Consider the following 19,751-nt stretch of genomic DNA (forward strand, 5'->3'; position numbering starts at 1 on the left):
TTTGGTTGTATCTGATTTTTTATTGGTTAATTAAATCGAATTAATTACAAATTAAGAGGGAAAGTTTCAAAGGCAAATATCACTTAGCAATTAATTAATGCGATTATCAAGAATTCAAGATGATCGGCTGATTAATTTTCCATTATTATAACCAATTTAGGTCCCCATTGCATTAATAAATAATGACAAATACTATACCCACAACTTCATCACACCAACTCTCTCTCTCTCTGACAATTTCGACTTAATAACTCATAATTAATCAGCTCATAATAAGTTTTATTGGATTTGACCTAATAAATTACGATTGACCAATTACGAGCTGCCACATCAAAGTTATAAGAGAAAGTTCTGTGAAAAGATATTGTGGGTGTAACATTACTCTTCGGGGTCGTTTGGTTCAGGGAATGTTGGATTACTGAAAAGTGAGATTATCTTGAAGATTATTGGGAAATTTTAAGAAAATGTGTTTAATTAATTGGTTGGTATATTATATTAATATATTTGGTTAGGAGAAATAAATTAGTAGATATGTTATTTGAATTACTGAATTGTCGTATAATTAAATATTATTTTTTAATATTGATTATTATTTGGATTATATAACCCCCCTTATTTAAAAACTTAGCAAAAACAACCTCATAATAAAAGTTTAGAAAATCAACAATGCACCCCCACCAACCCAGCCATTGCCGGCCGCCGACAACCACCGTAGGCCGCCTGAAACCTAATGGCACACAGAAGGCAAGGCAGGAAATGGCCTCCGTGCGTCGTGTGGGCCATATCGGCGCACGACGGCCATTTTTGGCCTTCTGTGCGCCGTTTCGGTTGCGACAGGTGGGTGGGGGTGGTGTCTTGGGTAGGCTCCAATTTGTTTTGAATTCAAGGGTAATTTTGTGCAAAAAGTTAATTAATTGGGAGAAAATAGTAAAAGTCATATTCATATATATAAATTTAAAAATAAAAGTATTATTGCCCTAAAATTTTATTAATAAGGGATAGAATTGTAACAAAAAAAGATAACTCTGATAATCTAAAAATACCTAAAAAAAGATAACTCTGATAATCTGAAAATACATAAGAAAATAAAGGTAATTAAATTACTTCTAATATTACCAATAATAACTACTATTGATATTTGAAAATTATTTGTATTTATATTACTTGATAATCAAATATAATAATCAAGTAATATAAGATAATTTAACCTAAGTAATAACGTATAATCCCCACCAAACGCTCCTTAAATAATTAACCTCCGCATATCTGCACAGCCTTGATTGATCAGTTAATTATGCAACTGTAGCCATTCTGAGCAGATAAAAAAAAATTTTTAATTTGGACTAAATCCTATTTTCCAAAATTTGTATTTTAAAACAGTAGTTAAACAAAGTGGTTTACTGTGTAGAAACTAGAAAGCAGAGAAGAGAGCGATATCTCCGCCAGTCCCTCACTACAACATTGTCCACTATGCACTGACTTGTGTCTCACTCTTGTTCGCTCACCAAGATCTGCGCCCAGACACACTCTCAATTGCATCACCATTTCCATTTCTGACTTGACTTCTCTTTCTTATAAGATGGACCGGAACCGAACCGACAGTCCCGTTTACGGCCGCCAATGGAGCAGCGAGTCCGGTAGCATCTCCTCTCCTGTGGTGTCTCCGGCGCGTCACCACCACGCTCGTTCTTCCTCTGTTAGTGGAATGTCCACTATTAAGAGGAACCAGAACTTCGCTGCTAAAGCTGCTGCTCAGCGCCTCGCTCAGGTCATGGCTTCTCAAACTGCTGACGATGATGACGACGGTGACGATGATCTAGGTTTCCGTTACAGTGCTCCTCCGCCTCTGTCACTGTCTCTGTCAAGAAACGTTAATTCTGGTTCAAATGCTGCTACTGCAACCACTGGTAGTAATAAACCGGCGGTTACGTCTTCGAGAACCACGAGATCTCCTTCACCTGCGGTAAGTTTATTACGATGCGGTGCATTTCCTGAGTTTGTTCATGTTTGTTGAGTGTTTAAGTTAAATAATTGGATTGTGTTGTTTTGTAATTATAAGTCGTTAGGAAGAAACTTAGGAGAAGAAACTACGTCGGTCAGATCAACGTCAGCTGGACGGCCTTCAATGTCTCTTCATACGGCGCCGTCTCTGCCGCCTAATAAGGCGCCACTTAGGACTGCTATTTCTTTGCCTCCAATTGACCCTCCTAAAAATGTTCCAAGAGACAAAAGGTTTAAAAATTAACAAATGTATTATTTAAATTTTTAACGGTTAAGAGAAGTAAATTTTGATTTTTTTCATAAATGGCAGGTTCTCACCGGATATGGGACGTTTTAATGCGAAAGCAAATGGAGATCAACGTGACGCTTCTGCGCTTCATGATGAAGTATGTATGTTAATTGTAAATTATACCTTAACTTTTATTTGCATTAACACTCAAATAGGTGTTAAAACTGAATTTGTTGAGGCATATCTTGCAGCTTGATATGCTACAAGAAGAGAATGACAATATCCTTAACAAGGTGGGAGACCGGATTTTTTTTTTAAATTTTTTTCTGCTGAGAAAGTGATAAGTTTATTACAAATATACGACTCATGGTACTTATTTGTTGCAAATTCATTGCTGCATTTGCTGTACAGCTCAGACTTGAGGAAGAGAGATGTGAAGAATCGGAGGCCAGAGTTAGGGAGCTCGAGAAACAGGTTAATGGATAGTTCTTAGTTATTTATGCTTAATACTTGCCTAGTCGGAAAGATTGAAATCAACGGAAGTTCTTTACTCACAGGGATTCTCCCTTTTGTTCATTGTCATTTCTGAAGGAATATGAATTGCTGCAAATCTGATGTATTAATTTTGCTGCTTGCTTGGAGTCTTTAGGTTGCTGCTCTTGGAGAAGGTGTATCCTTGGAAGCTAAACTATTGAGCAGGTAAGTTAGGATTTCAACCAATTTAATATGTGCTCGTTTTTGTTGCCTTATTGTTTTTGTTGTTACACAACTTAGTTACCGTATGCAGGAAGGAGGCTGCATTGCGTCAGAGAGAGGTATCAAAGGAAACTTTCAATTCTTTTTTTATTCTAGATATGCAAATGGCTTATCCTATGCTTATCAACTTAACTTCATCATTGGTCTTTTACTCGTGCTGGAAAATTTTCTTGTTCTTTGACAACAAGATGAGCAAATTTTTTGCTTGGGCTATTTGATTTAGAGTTCTGAGCTATGGAGATAAAATGGCCTCTTCATCTTGTATTAGGACAGGAAAGGCCTTCTTGTTTTATTTTCGTTTATTTGGAGAAAAATGAAAAAATAACTTTTTTTTTTTCCTTTAGGCTGCACTCAAGGATGTAAAACAAAATAAGGGTGGGGTAAACAAAGAAATTGTATCTCTTCAGTCTGAACTGGAGGTTAGTCCTCTCTTGTGTCTATCCTACTACATATCCTTGTTCATATATTGCTAAATCTATTAAATACTTCCTGGCTTCTGATTCAAATTATTGTTTTATGCTTTAATTTCTTGCTTGAATCAGAATACTAAAGATGACACTGCGACTGTTTTACGACAACTTAGTGGAGCTGAATCTGAAGTGAAAGCCCTTCGCTCAATGACGCAAAGAATGATACTGACTCAGAAAGAGATGGTTAGTGCTTTAGTTTCCATTAACCTATGTGTGGTCATCTAAGGGTAATATAATTACTTTATATTCATTTCAGGAAGAAGTTGTTCTTAAGAGGTGTTGGCTTGCACGTTACTGGGGCTTAGCTGCAAAATATGGTATTTACGGGATACTTCTCGTTTCTAATTCATCACGGAGATTTATCCCCTTATAAATCTTCATTAAGTTGACTTGTTCTCCATGACTCATGAGGCTATTACCAAATTATGCTATAACCAATTTTCATTTCATATATTTTGTTTATTATGTTCAATACAGATTGGTAACATTATCTTAAAACCTCCTAAGTTATCATTTCCAGGGATTTATCCTATAATATTTTTTTTATTTTTTATTTTTAAAAAAAAAGTTAATTAGACATGATCTCACTTCACATTCACAGTGTTTTATACTGGTAATTAATATATTTGATTCAATATTGCCCCATGTTTAATTTTTCTTACTCTTTTAGGGATCTGTGCGGATGTAGCAGTTTCAAAGTATGAATACTGGTCATCCTTGGCCCCACTTCCTTTTGAGGTTGTCATTTCTGCTGGACAAAAGGCTAAAGAAGAGTGTTGGGAAAAAGGTTAGTAATTAGTAAATTGGTCTTTGTAGTTAAAATTGGATTATCTTTTTCAGCGCTTCTTAATTTGATTGACAGTGTTGAAATTTTTCATAATTGGAACTGAGCAGGCGACGACGACAGTGAGAAGAGAGGCAAACTTGTTCTGGACTTGACCGATCTAACTGGAGAAGGAAATATTGAGAGTATGCTGTCAGTTGAAATGGGTTTGAAGGAGCTTGCTTCCTTGAAGGTTTTTTTTTTTTCATGCCTTATTTGCTTACTTTTGTATAGTTTAATTCATTTTTTGAGTGTTCAGAATTATTCTTCTTCTCTACTCTTCATTTTATTAACCTCAAGTTTCATGCTTGAGTCTCCACTGCCACAAAGGGTTGCTGTATATGTGATACTTTATGGTTGCTACTTACAAGGTCGAAGATGCTATTGTGCTTGCATTGGCCCAACAACGGCGTGCCAATTCTACTCGACTATCCATCTCAGGTTTACTTTCTGTAACCTGATGACCCACTGCATTTCAGTGTGTATATTGATAATTTGATATCTCTGCTTTAGTGATGCAGGCTTGATGCTTATTTTTACATTATTTCCTATTGCTTTCAGATCTCAAATCTCCTGGTAGTGATCCAAAGTTTATGGAGGCATTTGGTGAGTAGTATTTTTAGTTGGCATTTTGTGCCAGCATTTGCTATCTTGTGTCTACTTATTTATTTATTTTAATTGTATTTCGTAAAAAGAAGCATATTTTACCATGTAATTGACGGACAAAAACTACCACCTCCCCAGTTAAGTCACACATTGTACTCTAGAAATTTTCATCACAAAAATGTTGCTTCTGAAAATTTTTCTGTTATTTCATCTGTGATTATTTGTATGCTGCTTTGTCTCCAATGTTCATTTTCTTTTTGAAGATTAGAATTTCTGCCAACAATACATCAGAAGCAATTTGTTAGGTTTATAGTTCATAAACAGTTGGTGTGAATTGTGGTCCCTGTTTGCTTACAGGATATTTGCCTAGGTCTCTTAGTTATCTGAAGTGTCTAAAGCAGATACCTCTTGGCTGTAGATAGTAGATAACCTACCAAAACTTGTCATAATATTGAATTTGACGTGGTTTCCCTTTTCTGTTGTCCAAGTATGTTGGATCAGAACTCACTTTGTATGAATCAGTTACCTAAAGAGTACTTTAAATCTGATTTTGTACCATGGAATTTAGTTATATTACTCTCATACCTTTTTTAGTCTTTGGCCAATGATTTGACTGTGACTTTGATGGTCAGTAGTGAAAAAAAAATGATTAGACAAGCATAAGTTTCTGTGCCTTGAGCGCATTTTTTGGTGGAATGCTTATGCTTAGATAATGTAAGAGCTTAATAAGGAAAAAATGGAACTACTTGAGGATCTTTGACTTCTGGGTCTTGAATCTCTTTAATTGTTAGTAGTCTTTTGAAATTACTCCTTTTATTAAATAACACCAAATCCTTCAGAGAATCTCTGTTATTATCTCTCATCATTGAAGAGTGTGACCAGGAGATCTCTGAGAGGTTCAATCTGTCTGGATGATTTGGTCATGTATTATGTTTGTTTAATTCTTCTCGTTTGTCATAGAGCTACAGTTGGTTGTTGGGCATTCACTTGAAGTCAAGTTTCTTATTTCATGTGAAAAAAACATGTGAAAAACCCAAGACATAACTAGAATAAGATTCATGTGTTCTGTTTCACAGTGATCGTGCATCAAGGCTAACCCTCCCTCAATAAAAAGGAATGAAAGAACATTGAAGACATTAACTAAAGCTGGAACTAAAATATGTTAATATGCTCACAAATTCGATCGTACAACCTTGTCAATAGTAATATATAACTTTACTTATGCTGATGTTTATATTAGAAGAATAATATATTAAATTTCCCATTTCAAGTATTCTTAGTATTAATAAATTACTTACCACATTATCCACCATCTATATTGCACTTAGTTAAGAAGGCACATAACTTGGGATGGGTAGCATTCATATTAAAATGCACAAACATAAACAAACTAATGGTAATTAACTTTTCTTACATCAAGTTTGTGCTTAAGTGTCTATTTTAGGGAATGTTTTTGTTTCAAAATATACTTCTATTGCCTTTAATTGGCTTCAATTGTGTATCTGATTTTAATGTCCAAGGATGTTCTTGCAGAAGTAAGTGATAGAAGATTTATATATTTTTGTCTTTAATTTTTAATAGCATCCTGACTTATTTGTCATGTGATCATAAGTATAACATCAATCCTGTTTTCTTGCAGAACTTAGCCCAGAGGAGTCGGAGGATGTTCTTTTCAAGGAGGTTTGTCATTTTTTTCTTGATAGCTTGGGTTCTAATCTCGTTAATTTACCCTTTTTTTTNTTTATGTTTGCCGATTCCTTTTTTGTTTTGCTCTTTGCTGCCACATTTGCCTTTCTTGATGTGAGTGAGAGGATGATATATCTGTTTGGCATTTTGAATGGAGGTAAGAATTAACCCTTCCTAGGTCGGTATTTGATAAGAAATGTACGGTTGATCTAGTCTCTACTCTTTTTTTTTTTTATATTCTCTTGCTGCTCTAGCATAAATTAGTTCTCTCGCTTGCCTGGATTAGTGTGCAATTGGATATGTGGATGCCCAGAATTTTATATTTAGACCCATCAGTTACCTATCATGGTTGATGCAGTTTTGGAGTTGATGAAATTGAAAAAAATGTGGTTTGAATTGCATGTATGTGCATAAATGAGAGGTGTGGTTGTGTATTGTTATGTGGTGAATCACTTTGTGAAATATCAGTTGCGTGTTGAACCTTGTGACATAATCCAAGTAATGCTCAAAAAGTCCCAGTGCTTTCTTGGTCTAATCCTCAACATCAAATCATCGTTATTGTCTGGTTTTTGGACCTGCGGAAGCCACGGATCTAACATGGAGGAATGTTAGCTTATATTTAATTGGATGGTACTAGAAGTGTAATCCCAATGTCCCTGAGTATGGCAATTCGGAACTGCATGAGCAATTATATATCTGATTGTACGAACTAACTTGACTTGTTTTTGAATTAATGGATTGAAAATAGTGATCTCTTTTCTCGTTTGTTTTAATCTTTTGGTATTCCGCTTATCTGTCAATGGAAGTAAATTATTACCGTATTATTGGGTTTGTGAGTCGTAATAATTGAAAACACTCAAACCCCATCTGGGTTGAAACGCAGCAAAGTGGATGGGCCCGGCATTGTTTTAAAAACCGAATCATTCCTTAACCCAATTTCGTTTAACAGGTCTAACATTGCTAAACAATTGATCATGTCTTATATTTATCATTTATTATTCTCTCTCCATCACTTCTTCTTTTTCCATCACTTTTCTTCTTTTTTCTCTCTCCTCGGTCATTTTCTTCTCTTTTCTATCACTTTGCCAAGAAGGCCTTGGCTATCGCAATCTAGTCAAAAGGTCCAAATCGGCCACTTCTTCCTTCCCTTCCTCTTACTTCTTCTTCTTGACTTTAACAAAGAAAGTTTTTTTCTTTTTGAAATAGAGAACCGGTTTTCCAGGCAAAGTCTGGTTGGATCAAACGGTTCACCTTTTATCTAGTTTTATAGCGGGTCAAAACGGTTTGTTACATATAAGTGGGTTTAATATTAACTCGGACCGAACATCTGTTTGAGTCTTGGTTGAATCGGTTGAACCAGTCGGTCCAGTCTCGGGTTTAAAACAGTGGCCCCAAGTTGATCGGTGTTCAAAGGTTTGAAATCTAACAAAAATAACTTTGAACATTATTGTAAGCCTTTATAGGTTTGAAATTTTGCAAAAACACCTTAAACACCATTGTTAACGTCGGCAAATAAGGTTTGTTTCCAGTGACGATAACACTATCACCACAAAAACACTCTTTTGAGCTTCTTGACCAAAACCAATCTCACTCCTTTATTCGCCGCCTCAATCGTTGGCAACAATAGGCTTTTTCTGATGACATAGTTTTGTGATATTCGATCGATTTAATCATCGGAAATCACTGTCGTTGCCACAATTACTCTCACTAGCCATTTCTCTTTAAAAATTTTAACATTTTAGTCTTCAATTGTTCATAGATTGATGTTCTAATATTTAGAGTTTTCAATGAATAGTTAAATTTGTAATCCGATCTGATGAAGGCTCTGGGTCGATTCAATTGATTGGGTTTTAAAGGATAAAACTATTTGTACAAACTCTTTGTACAAAGAAAGTTATACAAAGAGTTTGTACAAAATGACGTGATACATCATGTGAGTGTCACGTGATATAAGCGTTCACGTAACATTAATGTGACATTAAGTTACTTAGGTTCTAATGTTATATGACATGCTTTGCAATATGTCATGTCAGTTTATATAAACTCTCCTTGTATAAGAGTTTGTATAAATAGGAGATTTAAAACACTGGTATTCATTACTAAAATCTGGCAGTAGGTTTGCAATTGCACTATAGTCTTGAAAATTGTAAAATTTCCTCTCCTTATGATGGGGACATCGGTGGTTAGTTGTCCTTTGACCAAGTAATAACGGTCAATTGGATCGACGTCTTGAAATTAAGAAAATCTCGATGATTTGGGTACAAATGAACCGCATCCACAAGCAGCTTAATTAGTTTAAAACAATAAATTATATAAGTTTTAATTTGAATTAAAAAATTAATAAAATTTGCTTCTAGTAACTTCTAACTTGCATATAATAACCAATTAATATTCCTACCGAACGACAAACATGTTTTTGGTTTTGATATATGCATAAATATTAAATAACAGCCTTAGGAAAGTGTAGAGGTATATCTTGATTGCAAAATTAACAAATTTAAACGCGTGGATTTAGAAGAGCTGTAATTTTCTAAATTTCGTTCTATAGTTGTTGATTGGGTAGTTACATTAGTTAGTAGTTGCTGAATCAGGTTAAAACTCTGCATAAATGGCAGCAAGAATTTTGTTTAAATGGCAAATACATATAAAAAAAAAAAATGCAGATTTGAAATTATTAAGCTCAAGAATTTCTACCACAGAAAGCTATTAAGCTGGTTCGTGCGCAACACTACTGTGAGTTTTCTTTATTTACTTTTTATGAATTATTTTTTATTTTTTTACCATAATTTGTGTTTAGATCTGGATCTTTACATCCTATTCTTGTTAATGTAAGTTTACGAGTTCAAACTTGAATCTGAATTGGAGTTGACGTCTTTAATAATCTATTTAAATCAGAAGTTTGTTGAACTAACCTTTTCCTATCATAATAACATCAAATGATCCAGTCTGGAATCACTAAACTTTTCTATTATTTTACTTGAATGATTGGTCCTTTGATTTATCAAATTTCTGATGTTTCCAATTGAAGCATTTATAGCTCAGAGTAAAGTATTTAATGAGAAAAATGACATAACTTCATAGGATTTTCCTTGTATCTTCCATTAGATCTTTTCTTTATTAAAGTCAAGCATTAGAGAAGAAATCTCTCTCTCTTTGGTTTCTGGTCTATTAAATAATGCTGATTAAAATATATTGATTATTATGCCTCAATCATTACAAATAGTACCTCTAATTAAAATATAAAATGTTAAATCTCTATGAAGCTTCTAATGGACGGGGCAACTTTTGTTGGTGACATTTTAACTTGCAATGTGATCCTTCACCTTCAGCTATTAAAGAAAAGAGAAAAACATGCTAGCTTATGGATTGAAATTGACTCAGTCAGAAGTACATTACTTTTCCAATCAACTTTATTATGCATATATTGAGAGAGAGGGATGAAAATGTCAACTATCAAATTATTGGTACCTATTTATGAGCATGAATAATGCTATATTTACCGTTGAGTTATACAATAAGACAAAAATTGTACAAAATTCATATAAAATAATTACTCTATCCTATATTTTTGGTCTGATTGTATACCTAATTGTATGACTCAATTGTAAGCATATCATTATTTTATTAACATTAAGGAGGCGTTTGGTTGGGGGCTATGTGAGATTACTGGGGTTATGTCATCTTATATTACTTAATTACCACGTTTGGTTGTCAAGTAATATAAAATTTCGGTAATTTTCAAATACCAATATTAGTTATTGTTGATAATATTGGAGGTAATCTGATTACTTCCATTTTCTTAGGGATTGTAAGATTACCAAGGTAATCTTTTTTTTTTATTTATTACAATTCTATCCCTTATTAATAAAATTTTAGGACAATAATACCCTTATTTTTAAATTAATTTACATGAATATGACTTTTACTATTTTACCCCATTGCCTTGCCAATGCCTCTTATTACCCTTCTCAAGAGTGGCATTTTCGTGCCCCTACCCCTAAGTTCTGCCTAGTGTTCGTAAAAACCTTCTCCTGAGAGTTGGCCGAAAATGGTCGTCGTGTGCCGATATGGCCATTTTCAACTAGAGATATGGCTGAAAATGGCTAGATCGTGACAGATCTAGCCATTTAACCACCATTGATTTGTGGCCGTTAACCGCCATCGATCTGGCCGGAAACGACCATATTAGATTTGATCATTTTCCGGCCAGATCTTTGGCTGGAAATGACCATACGGTGCACGGAGGCCATTTTCGGTCTTCTGTGCACCGTTAGGTTGTCGGTTACCGACGGTGGTTGCCGACAGCCGGTAGTGGCTGGGTTGGTGGGGGTGTATTGTTGATTTTCTAAACTTTTATTATAGGGTTATTTTTGCTAAGTTTTTAAATGTTGGGGGGTTATAATAATCCAAATAATAATATAAATAACAATATTACATAATAATATTTAATTAGAGAACAATTCAATAATTTAAATAACATATCCACTAATTTATTCCAATTAACTAAACACATTTTCCTAAATATTTTCAATAATTTTAATCTAGCATTTCTCGAATCAAACATACCCTATCAAAAAATGGTAGTATTTATAAATAAAATCTTATCAAATTTATAAGCTAATTCATAGCATCATTTGATTGAAGACTAAAGCTACCGCGAAAAGTCTTTTCCTTGCATTACACAACACAAATAGATAATATAAATTGTGTAATACTATACTTACAAAATTTTTTTACAAAGATCTCCATACAAAGTGATGTAATAAAAAATGAATGGAAGAGTAAATTTAATGAGTTTAACTTTTTATTTTACTCTTTCATTTATTTTTTGTCACCTCACTTTGTATGAAAATCTCGATAAGATTTGTTTGTAAGTATAATATTATTGATATAAATTATAAAAGATGAAGTATGGAGACTGTTTCTCACGTACCTGTTGTGCGTGTGGATGAAGTCTCACCTCTCTCGTAATAAAATGTGGAGCCAGAGGCCGTATATCGCGGAAGTTACAGACAGAAAACCGCGTTTAAAAGTCTCGTTTTCAGATTACGCCGTTCCTCACACAGCGTAGACTTAATTAATAAGAAAAGCCCACAAAAAAACACGTATTATTACTACTAAAATTGGAATTGGTAATACCAACTACATTCTCCCTCGTCATCTCAAAAAGAAGCAAACAAGCCTCTGCTTGTTTGTTCTCTTTTGCCTACTGTACTAATCACTAATCACTTTCTCTGCCACGCTCTGATTCAAATCTTATTCTTAACACAGCTGATTAAAGAGAAGAGTTGGGATGGGAAAGAAACTTGATGCTCTGTTTGGAAGAAACTTCAAGTCCTACAAGTTCAAGCCACAAGTCAATCTTGCCATTTCTCGCCTTGCCGTCCTCAAGAACCAGCGCCAAGTCAAGTGCAACCAGGCCCGCTCCGATGTCGTTCAACTCCTCCAACAAGGCCACCAAGAACGTGCTCTCCTTCGAGTAAGATTTATACGATATCTTTAATAATTTACTTGTTAACTGGTCTATGTATGATTAGAGAGAGATCTGGTTGTTTTTGTTGTTCAGGTTGAGCATGTGATCAAAGAGCGAAACATGTTGGATGCTTTCATTATGATGGAAAGCTACTGCAATCTACTTATAGAAAGGGTTCACCTCATTGAACAAGACAAGTTAGTTTCATATATACATTTACAGATTTATGAAGGAAGTTCTTTTATTTATTTGTCGGAATTCTCATTTCTGGGCTTAATTTTTTTTTTTTTGGTTGCAGAGAGTGTCCCATTGAATTGAGGGAGCCAATATCGACCTTGCTGTTTGCAGCTTCGAGATGTGGAGAGTTCCCAGAGCTTCAAGAAATTCGCGCGTTGTTCACGTCTCGCTATGGCAAGGAATTTGTGAATCGTGCTATTGAATTGCGCAACAATTGTGCAGTGAACGCCAGGGTATGGTTTTTTTTTTTTTTTTTTATTTCTATTTTTAAATGTGAGTTAGATATGTACCTTGTTTGAGTAGGTTTTCAATTTAACAGAAAAAGCAAAAAGGTAACGTTTTATTTGTGAAAGGCAGACATCCGGTCCTCCTCAATATAACCTTTTCAAAAACTTTATACATAGAACTCGGCTTTGCTTCCAGAACTGCCCTGTATTACCACAAAAAGTCATAATGTGGGTTTAAGAATGGATGCTCAATTTGACGAATATGCATATTTAGGACTAAGTCAAATGATAATGATAATAAAAGATATGTGAATACTATGTGTTATGTTGAATTCTTGGGCACGTTAATTTTAAGATATTTGTTCATGGATTTCTGTAGATGATACAAAAGCTGTCAACCCGTCAGCCAGAGCTGGAGAACAGAATGAAAGTGCTCAAGGAGATTGCCACCGAGAATGGCATTGTTCTGCAACTTGAAGATACCTCTTCTATTTCCAGTGAGGTATTGAGACTATACAAGCAAATATTGCATTAGTTTTATTGCTTGAATGCGCCCTAAACTTTGGCAGTTGTTCGTAACTTGTGGCCTTTTATGAACGATGCAGGAAATCTTGGATGTAAGCAAGAAGCAAAACCAGACTGAGCCGAAAACATCAACTAATTTATCTCCCACTAGGCCAGGCGATCATTCACAAAATTCTCCTAATAATCTCCGAGAAGATGATGAGTTCTCTGATTCAATGAAGGCAGGGAAGAAGTACAAGGATGTTGCCGATGCGGCTCAGGCAGCTTTTGAGTCAGCTGCTCATGCAGCGGCGGCTGCAAGAGCAGCTGTGGAACTCTCAAGATCTGAATTCCATGATCCAGATGATCACAGTGGTCCCAGTACTTGGCAAAGAAGAGAAACTGGAAGAGATGATCCTGTAAAACTTGAATCTGAATCTAAAATTGAGGAAATTCTTGGTGAAAGCAAAGCTGCAGAATCAAAACACAGCGAGAATGGAGCAGAACTTGAGAGTTCAATTTCTAGTTCAAGTTCAGATTTAACAGAAGAAAAATTAAAGGTGACTACAATGTCCACTGAAGTGGACCCTGAGACTCTGAAGTTACTAGAGAAGGATATAGATTTTGACAACAGTGACAGCGAGGGCTCGGTTATTTCTCATAGGCAGATCCGTTCAAGCTCTCAAGCTAGTCTGAAAGTGGAGAGTGGACAATCCAGTGCACATGCAGCTGAAGAATCTGTGTTGCAAACTAAACAGCATTTAGACATGGCGACTCGCCCAATGTCAGTTAGGACCAGATTCACCAGACAAGTGCGCGGGTACTAAAATGTGTGTAAGTCTTGAGACTTGTGTAGTCATGGCCTAGGCTGATAAGCTAAACTGCCTTTTCTTTTTCATTTTTCTCCCATTAAATTTTGAAAAAGTTGAACTGTGTAATTGATTTGGAATGTAAGTGAGTGCTGAAATTTTTTGTGTGTTAATTTTGATGTAATGACTGATTGACTTCAGCCTCAAAGTTCAATTTGTTGATCATATGTGAAGACATGCTAGTGGTAATATGGCACATCAACATACTGCACCATATATTCAAACTATTTATAAAAGCCTAAGTTTCACTAACACGGGAAAAGTAAGAGAAATATGCAATAATGTTTCTCTGGAGGAATGTGCAGAAAAGGCAATATACAATAATGACTAAATGTGCATTCATGATGGTCAGTGCACAGCCTAAACTTGACTTTGGATTACATGTATCGATTCTCATATACTAAATTGCAGAAGAGATAAATTAATAAATAATACATTTGCCTGTTAAAAATCACTGATTATGTAAATATTATCTTCAAGGAAGAGTTTTAACAACCAACTCACTAATCAAAGGTTTCAACAAAGTCAGCTCAAAAGATACTTTTATGCACCAAATATAATAGAAAGAGCAAGCCCTTAAGAACTACATTAACTTTCAAAATGGTTTGTCATTTACGAAAGAAAGGTTTGTCACATAACATTTGTGAAAAATAAACAAACAAACAAACTAATTTTCAGAGCTAAAGATCTAGATCTAGCAAAAATGCAGAATCTACAATAACGAAAACTGAAAATTTTTATATGCCTGATCCTCGATTAAGTATGTAACACTACAAATAACTCAGTGGCCTCTTGGCCTCTTCTTACCATGTTGCAACAAATCAGAAAAAGCCTGCAAACTCACACCAACATCTTCATCATATTCGATTCCAAGCTCCTCCTGCAAAACATGACCAACTATTAGAGAATCTGCACAACACAACACCATATGGTTTGAAGAAATAAATGATGTAAAAAGAACCTTAAATTCCTTCAGATCCTTAGATGAGTTCTCAGTTATGGTATCCCATATATCTTTGAACATCCTTTTACGCTTTCTCCACTGACTTACTTTCTCCAAATACATCTTCTCAACCGCCTTCCTCTCCTCGGGCTTCACCAGGGTGACTCCTCCACGCAATTTAGCCAGTTTATCCTCCATTTCCTTAATCTGATACATAATCAAAAATTTCCTAAGCTTTTTCCATTCTTCCTCACAGGTAAAAGTAAATTAAAATCAAATAATCCATGCCACATACCTCCTTTCTTAGTTTGGCTTCTTTCTCACGTATTTGTTCCAATGTTAAATTTGACTGTAAAGTTCTAATTTCTGCAATAAAGCACAGAAACTATCCTTTCAACGTTCCATACAGCCAATGAAATGTTAATTAATTACCACAATAAATAAATTTCTTCCATAGCACATACCAAAAAAAAAAAAAATTATACCTCCCTCAACCCTGGTGATTGCCTTCTTCTGTTCTTCAAGCTGTTCCTGCAGCTTGGCATTTTGTTCCTTCATCTGATTAAGCTCTTCATTGTTCGGAATGTCAAACTGGTCTTGCCTAGCAATGTATATCTTCTGTTTACCATATTCCTTGAATGAAATCTTTCCGCTATCAGCAAGATTATCCAATGCTTTTTGTACAGCCGTCTTTTTAAGGTTGTACTTTTGTAAAGAATCGGCCACATTTTGAGAATTTAAGGGCCGATTTTGCTGGAAAAAGAACATAAACAAAAGCATTTGAGAGAGTAAAGCACAATCCACAAACATAATTAATACTACACAAATAGACAATAATTTTCCATCAAATTAAACAGTCTATCACATTTTTCCTTCTTTACAGATAAGATCATATTTCCAGTGAAACAAACGAATCGACTTCTTGACCATTTCCTGAGTAATAGAAGCTCGCTTGTAAAGTATAGATTTAGTTTTTTTAATCTCCCAAACAGTAAGAAAACAAAAATGTTCAATCAAACGGAGAATAAATGTTATACACCAAAATTTAAGCGCAACTTAATATTGATTATTGCTCGTATCATAGACCAGTAATGAATTCGTGGAAATTCAAAATTACCTCATTCACGAAGTTGAGCACGATTGCTGAAAATTTTTAAAAAGAAAAAGGATGATCGTCGAGTCAGAAAAGAGAAAATGTTAATAAAATAACAAAATTGAGAAAATAGATTCTTAAATAATCAAAGTTAGAGAGTAATAGTTACCTTCTGTATTATCAGATTTAGGAGCCATCTACCCAAACTGCGCGGGAAAATAATAAGTAAAAGAAAATCAAAGCGAATGTTTGGCCAGGACGAAACTTGCCTCATAAGCAGGATTCTGAAATTCGAAACGGTGGCGTTTCTCTTTTGTTGTAGAGCTTCTGGTTTTTGACAAATCAACCCCCAATTCAAATTAAAAATTACGCATCAAATGTGCTCCACTTCCGCGCCTATCCTCATTCCGCGCTCAAAAGTTGCCACGTCAGTATGCTGTTTGTCACAAATATTTTTTTTTTTTCAATTTTAAAGAAAATGTTTCCGTAATACTTTTTAAAATTTTACATGAAGAAAATTTTACTCAAAAATATTGCACCAACCTAAAATCAGATTTTTTTTTTTTTTGGTTTATTTTTCAAATTTATTGGTTGTATTTAAAATTAATATATGAAAAACAAAAACAATTTTAAGTACCAAATACCAATTGTCTTGCAACTGATGCAAAAAAGATGACGATGACGGTAACATCAGCTAAGCCTCAGCCTTTGCTCTGCACCAACTACTCCTTTCTTTCAACCAAAGCATTCAATTCAAAGTTGTTTTATCGCCGATTGCACAATTCAGCCATCAAATTCAATAGCCAAACATGGCCTAAACAAAATCCGCCACATTTGAGTCCCATCGTTTGCCGCGCGGCTCGCCGCAAACCCACCGTAGCTGATGCTACTACCGCCTCTGTAGAGGGCAATGATACAGTACGGCGGGTGCTACAGTTTTCTCTCTGGACTGCCGAAGCTGTTTACATTTTGTGGCTCTTCCTACTTCCCTTTGCTCCAGTATGGGTCTCTTTTTATACTTATAAAATTTCTCTCTTGACATTGAAAGTTGAAACTTGGGTTGCTTTTCTACGTTACAATTGTGCGTAATCTGGTAGTTTATTCAGTGAATTTATTCTAAAGGCCATATTTTATATGTATATCATATGTTCTGTGAATAGAATTTAGTGTTATGCTTCAATAATTTGATTTCGTTTTGTGGATATGGACATTTTCAAAATCACTGAGTTGATGATTTCAAAAAGCATGGACTTTGAAAATAATGTCAAATATTTCAGCTTCAAATATATGTATAGTGTAGCAGGTTTTAAATGTTTGGAATGTTACTGATCATATTTTTTTCAAAATACATTTGAGATTTTTAAATGCATTAAATTTTGGCCTAGACATTTATGTAATGCTTTTTAATAATGTATTCATTTGTTTTAGAGAATATCTTCTCAAATGTGACACTTCAGTATTTATTAATGTTTTGTATTTACAGAAGAAAGGTTGATTAATTTTTTTATTTAATAGGGAGATCCAGTGTGGGCTATCAGCTCAGAAACAGTGAATTCCCTTGTGGGCCTTTCTCTCAATTTCTTCTTTATCTTGCCATTGACAAATGCTGGTATGTCAAACTATTGTTAATGGTACTCGCTCTTTAGAGAAAGGATTTCTTTGTAGATAAGTTATCAACTATAAGCTTGATAAATATGAGATGCACTTACTTTGGATAATCATAGCTATCTAAAAGTATAAACCATGTTTCATTGCTCTGTGATAAAATTTGGATGGGTGTATAGTAATAAATTGAACCCATGAGGTGTTCTCATCAACTTCTGTTAAACTTGTTTTAAGTCCATGCTAATTATTCAGAACTCTCATCTTTCCATCTTCTCATGCCATTTGGATAGTTGAAATTTACAATTTTCATTCCCATCAATTGACTTGATATCTCTATCCGTTTCTTTGTCCTTGTCTTTTAGGGGTTAGAGGGAGTAGTTACATGACTCATTTTGTTTATTAAAATTGAAAGTTGATTTACTAACCGTCTTGGATTGTTGAACAAGTCCTTATCATGTGCTAGGCATTGATAATTTGTGCAATGAATTTTTTGGCAGAGTAGTTGGAATTCGTCTAATTGATGCTCCAGTTCTTCATCCAGTAAGTATTATTATAACAAATGAAATATGATGCCACTGATTACTGTACTTCATGCTTATTTTAATGTGATGCAACTGTTAAGAGGCTTCTTGGCATTTGCATCCCAGTGTAAACATCCATTCTGATGTTAGTTTTATTCTTCAATCAGATGTCTGAAGGATTGTTCAACTTTGTAATCGGATGGACCTTCATGTTTGCTCCCTTATTATTCACAGATCGAAAGAGGGACAGATACAAGGGTTCTCTTGATATTTTATGGGGTTTGCAGATGTTCCTTACCAACAGTAAGCTTCCTCTCAAATCTTGCTTTAGTTAAATGAACTTGACCATGTATACCACACATGTATATTTCTTTTGCGTAAAAAATTTAAGTTGGTGCCCTCTCTTAGTATGATACTTGATTTGGCTGAAGCAATTATCACTGTTTTGGCGATTTTCTTTGTAGCAAGTGTGATCTTATGATGGGTTTATCCTGGCAACAGTGGGCTTCAGAGTCCATAGCTGCCCTTTGATTTGCTTTTTCTCCTTGTTTTTCAACTTTAATTTTGGACACTAGTGAAGGTTTGTTGTGATTTCTTATTAACCAAAGAATTGAGTTATATTTATTCTGATGCCAGCATTCTTAATCCCTTACATGGCAATACGGCTGAATGAGGCTGATGCCGACTATATTCAAAGAAAACGCTCTCAACTAGGCTCCGTGATGACAAATGGTGGGCCCATTGTAGGACTTGTTGGCGGAGCTGTATGTCTGATATCTGTGCTTTGGGCCCTCTATGGTCGAATGGATGGAAATTTTGGCAGCATAACAGACAGATGGGACTTCCTGGTTAGTTATCTTGGATCAGAAAGGTTGGCTTATGCCTTCATATGGGATATTTTTCTTTACATAATTTTCCAGCCTTGGTTGATAGGTGACAACCTGCAAAATATTCAGACAGGCAAGGTGGGTATAGTGAATTATCTTAGATTTGTGCCTGTGGTTGGTTTAATTGCCTACCTTCTCTTTTTGAACCTTGATGAGGAACTATAGCTAAAGTGTGGTATTGTTGATAGGCAATGATGATTGTTAGAATGAGCCGGTGTATGAGTCGCAGATATTTGTTTCCAGTTTTCTCTATGACAGAAAATGAAATTGTAGAATCTTTTATGTTAGTGAATTCTTTGGCTGAGATGTATAATTAAATTGATCAGAATGAAGTTTCAAGATAAGATTTGAGAAGTTTCTTTGCTTGTATTAGACTCCTGTTGCTATTTGTTGGCGTTCAACCACATATCATTCCGGCATTGCTACTCTATTGAGTGTGTGACCAGAAAATGTACATGGACATCTGATACGCACCATCAGCTCATTTATCGCATTCTGCGAGCACAGCTAGCATGAAATTTTCATTTTGTTGAATCTTTATATNTTTATTTTTCAAATTTATTGGTTGTATTTAAAATTAATATATGAAAAACAAAAACAATTTTAAGTACCAAATACCAATTGTCTTGCAACTGATGCAAAAAAGATGACGATGACGGTAACATCAGCTAAGCCTCAGCCTTTGCTCTGCACCAACTACTCCTTTCTTTCAACCAAAGCATTCAATTCAAAGTTGTTTTATCGCCGATTGCACAATTCAGCCATCAAATTCAATAGCCAAACATGGCCTAAACAAAATCCGCCACATTTGAGTCCCATCG

The 19,751-nt window shown here is 34.9% G+C and overlaps 4 protein-coding genes across 4 annotated transcripts; 3 read left to right on the plus strand and 1 right to left on the minus strand.

Moving 5' to 3' along the window:
* Window positions 1-1,422: 1,422 nt before the first annotated feature.
* On the plus strand, window positions 1,423-7,183 carry LOC116121083 (coiled-coil domain-containing protein SCD2-like). The gene is made up of 16 exons (XM_031407028.1): window positions 1,423-1,963; window positions 2,060-2,232; window positions 2,312-2,387; window positions 2,482-2,523; window positions 2,642-2,704; window positions 2,880-2,929; window positions 3,018-3,045; window positions 3,331-3,405; window positions 3,529-3,639; window positions 3,713-3,773; window positions 4,127-4,243; window positions 4,351-4,472; window positions 4,651-4,720; window positions 4,841-4,885; window positions 6,525-6,565; window positions 7,040-7,183. The coding sequence occupies exons 1-16, from the start codon at window positions 1,580-1,582 to the stop codon at window positions 7,181-7,183; spliced, it is 1,602 nt and encodes a 533-aa protein (XP_031262888.1). The 5' UTR covers window positions 1,423-1,579.
* A 4,488-nt stretch (window positions 7,184-11,671) lies between these two features.
* Window positions 11,672-13,994, plus strand: LOC116121087. The gene is made up of 5 exons (XM_031407033.1): window positions 11,672-12,050; window positions 12,138-12,241; window positions 12,343-12,514; window positions 12,888-13,010; window positions 13,114-13,994. Exons 1-5 carry the CDS (start codon window positions 11,865-11,867, stop codon window positions 13,837-13,839), a joined length of 1,311 nt encoding a protein of 436 aa, XP_031262893.1. The 5' UTR covers window positions 11,672-11,864; the 3' UTR covers window positions 13,840-13,994.
* A 515-nt stretch (window positions 13,995-14,509) lies between these two features.
* On the minus strand, window positions 14,510-16,182 carry LOC116121090 (homologous-pairing protein 2 homolog). Its single transcript, XM_031407036.1, has 6 exons — window positions 16,087-16,182; window positions 15,942-15,967; window positions 15,310-15,577; window positions 15,120-15,190; window positions 14,843-15,031; window positions 14,510-14,761 (listed from the first exon to the last, which is right to left on the minus strand). Exons 1-6 carry the CDS (start codon window positions 16,112-16,114, stop codon window positions 14,663-14,665), a joined length of 681 nt encoding a protein of 226 aa, XP_031262896.1. The 5' UTR covers window positions 16,115-16,182; the 3' UTR covers window positions 14,510-14,662.
* Window positions 16,183-16,567: 385 nt separating this feature from the next.
* LOC116121085 lies at window positions 16,568-19,095 on the plus strand. The gene is made up of 5 exons (XM_031407031.1): window positions 16,568-16,916; window positions 17,433-17,526; window positions 18,025-18,062; window positions 18,211-18,346; window positions 18,680-19,095. Exons 1-5 carry the CDS (start codon window positions 16,590-16,592, stop codon window positions 19,093-19,095), a joined length of 1,011 nt encoding a protein of 336 aa, XP_031262891.1. The 5' UTR covers window positions 16,568-16,589.
* Window positions 19,096-19,751: the final 656 nt, after the last annotated feature.

The sequence above is a fragment of the Pistacia vera genome, unplaced genomic scaffold, assembly GCF_008641045.1.
Source record: "Pistacia vera cultivar Batoury unplaced genomic scaffold, PisVer_v2 Contig963, whole genome shotgun sequence".
Classification (NCBI taxonomy): Eukaryota; Viridiplantae; Streptophyta; class Magnoliopsida; order Sapindales; family Anacardiaceae; genus Pistacia; species Pistacia vera.

What these genes read in the sequence shown, in the direction of transcription:
- LOC116121083 (XM_031407028.1), top strand. Translation starts at nt 1,580, where the DNA reads ATGGACCGGAACCGAACCGACAGTCCCGTTTACGGCCGCCAATGGAGC. An exon ending in CTTCTGCGCTTCATGATGAA is followed by an intron (nt 2,388 to 2,481) that starts GTATGTATGTTA and finishes CATATCTTGCAG; the next exon opens with CTTGATATGCTACAAGAAGA. An exon ending in ATGACAATATCCTTAACAAG is followed by an intron (nt 2,524 to 2,641) that starts GTGGGAGACCGG and finishes TTTGCTGTACAG; the next exon opens with CTCAGACTTGAGGAAGAGAG.
- LOC116121087 (XM_031407033.1), top strand. Translation starts at nt 11,865, where the DNA reads ATGGGAAAGAAACTTGATGCTCTGTTTGGAAGAAACTTCAAGTCCTAC. An exon ending in CACCTCATTGAACAAGACAA is followed by an intron (nt 12,242 to 12,342) that starts GTTAGTTTCATA and finishes TTTTGGTTGCAG; the next exon opens with AGAGTGTCCCATTGAATTGA. An exon ending in ATTGTGCAGTGAACGCCAGG is followed by an intron (nt 12,515 to 12,887) that starts GTATGGTTTTTT and finishes GGATTTCTGTAG; the next exon opens with ATGATACAAAAGCTGTCAAC.
- LOC116121090 (XM_031407036.1), bottom strand. Translation starts at nt 16,114, where the DNA reads ATGGCTCCTAAATCTGATAATACAGAAG. An exon ending in TAAATCTGATAATACAGAAG is followed by an intron (nt 15,968 to 16,086) that starts GTAACTATTACT and finishes AAAAATTTTCAG; the next exon opens with CAATCGTGCTCAACTTCGTG. An exon ending in AGGATCTGAAGGAATTTAAG is followed by an intron (nt 14,762 to 14,842) that starts GTTCTTTTTACA and finishes CATGTTTTGCAG; the next exon opens with GAGGAGCTTGGAATCGAATA.
- LOC116121085 (XM_031407031.1), top strand. Translation starts at nt 16,590, where the DNA reads ATGACGATGACGGTAACATCAGCTAAGCCTCAGCCTTTGCTCTGCACC. An exon ending in CTTGCCATTGACAAATGCTG is followed by an intron (nt 17,527 to 18,024) that starts GTATGTCAAACT and finishes TTGGCAGAGTAG; the next exon opens with TTGGAATTCGTCTAATTGAT. An exon ending in GCAGATGTTCCTTACCAACA is followed by an intron (nt 18,347 to 18,679) that starts GTAAGCTTCCTC and finishes TTCTGATGCCAG; the next exon opens with CATTCTTAATCCCTTACATG.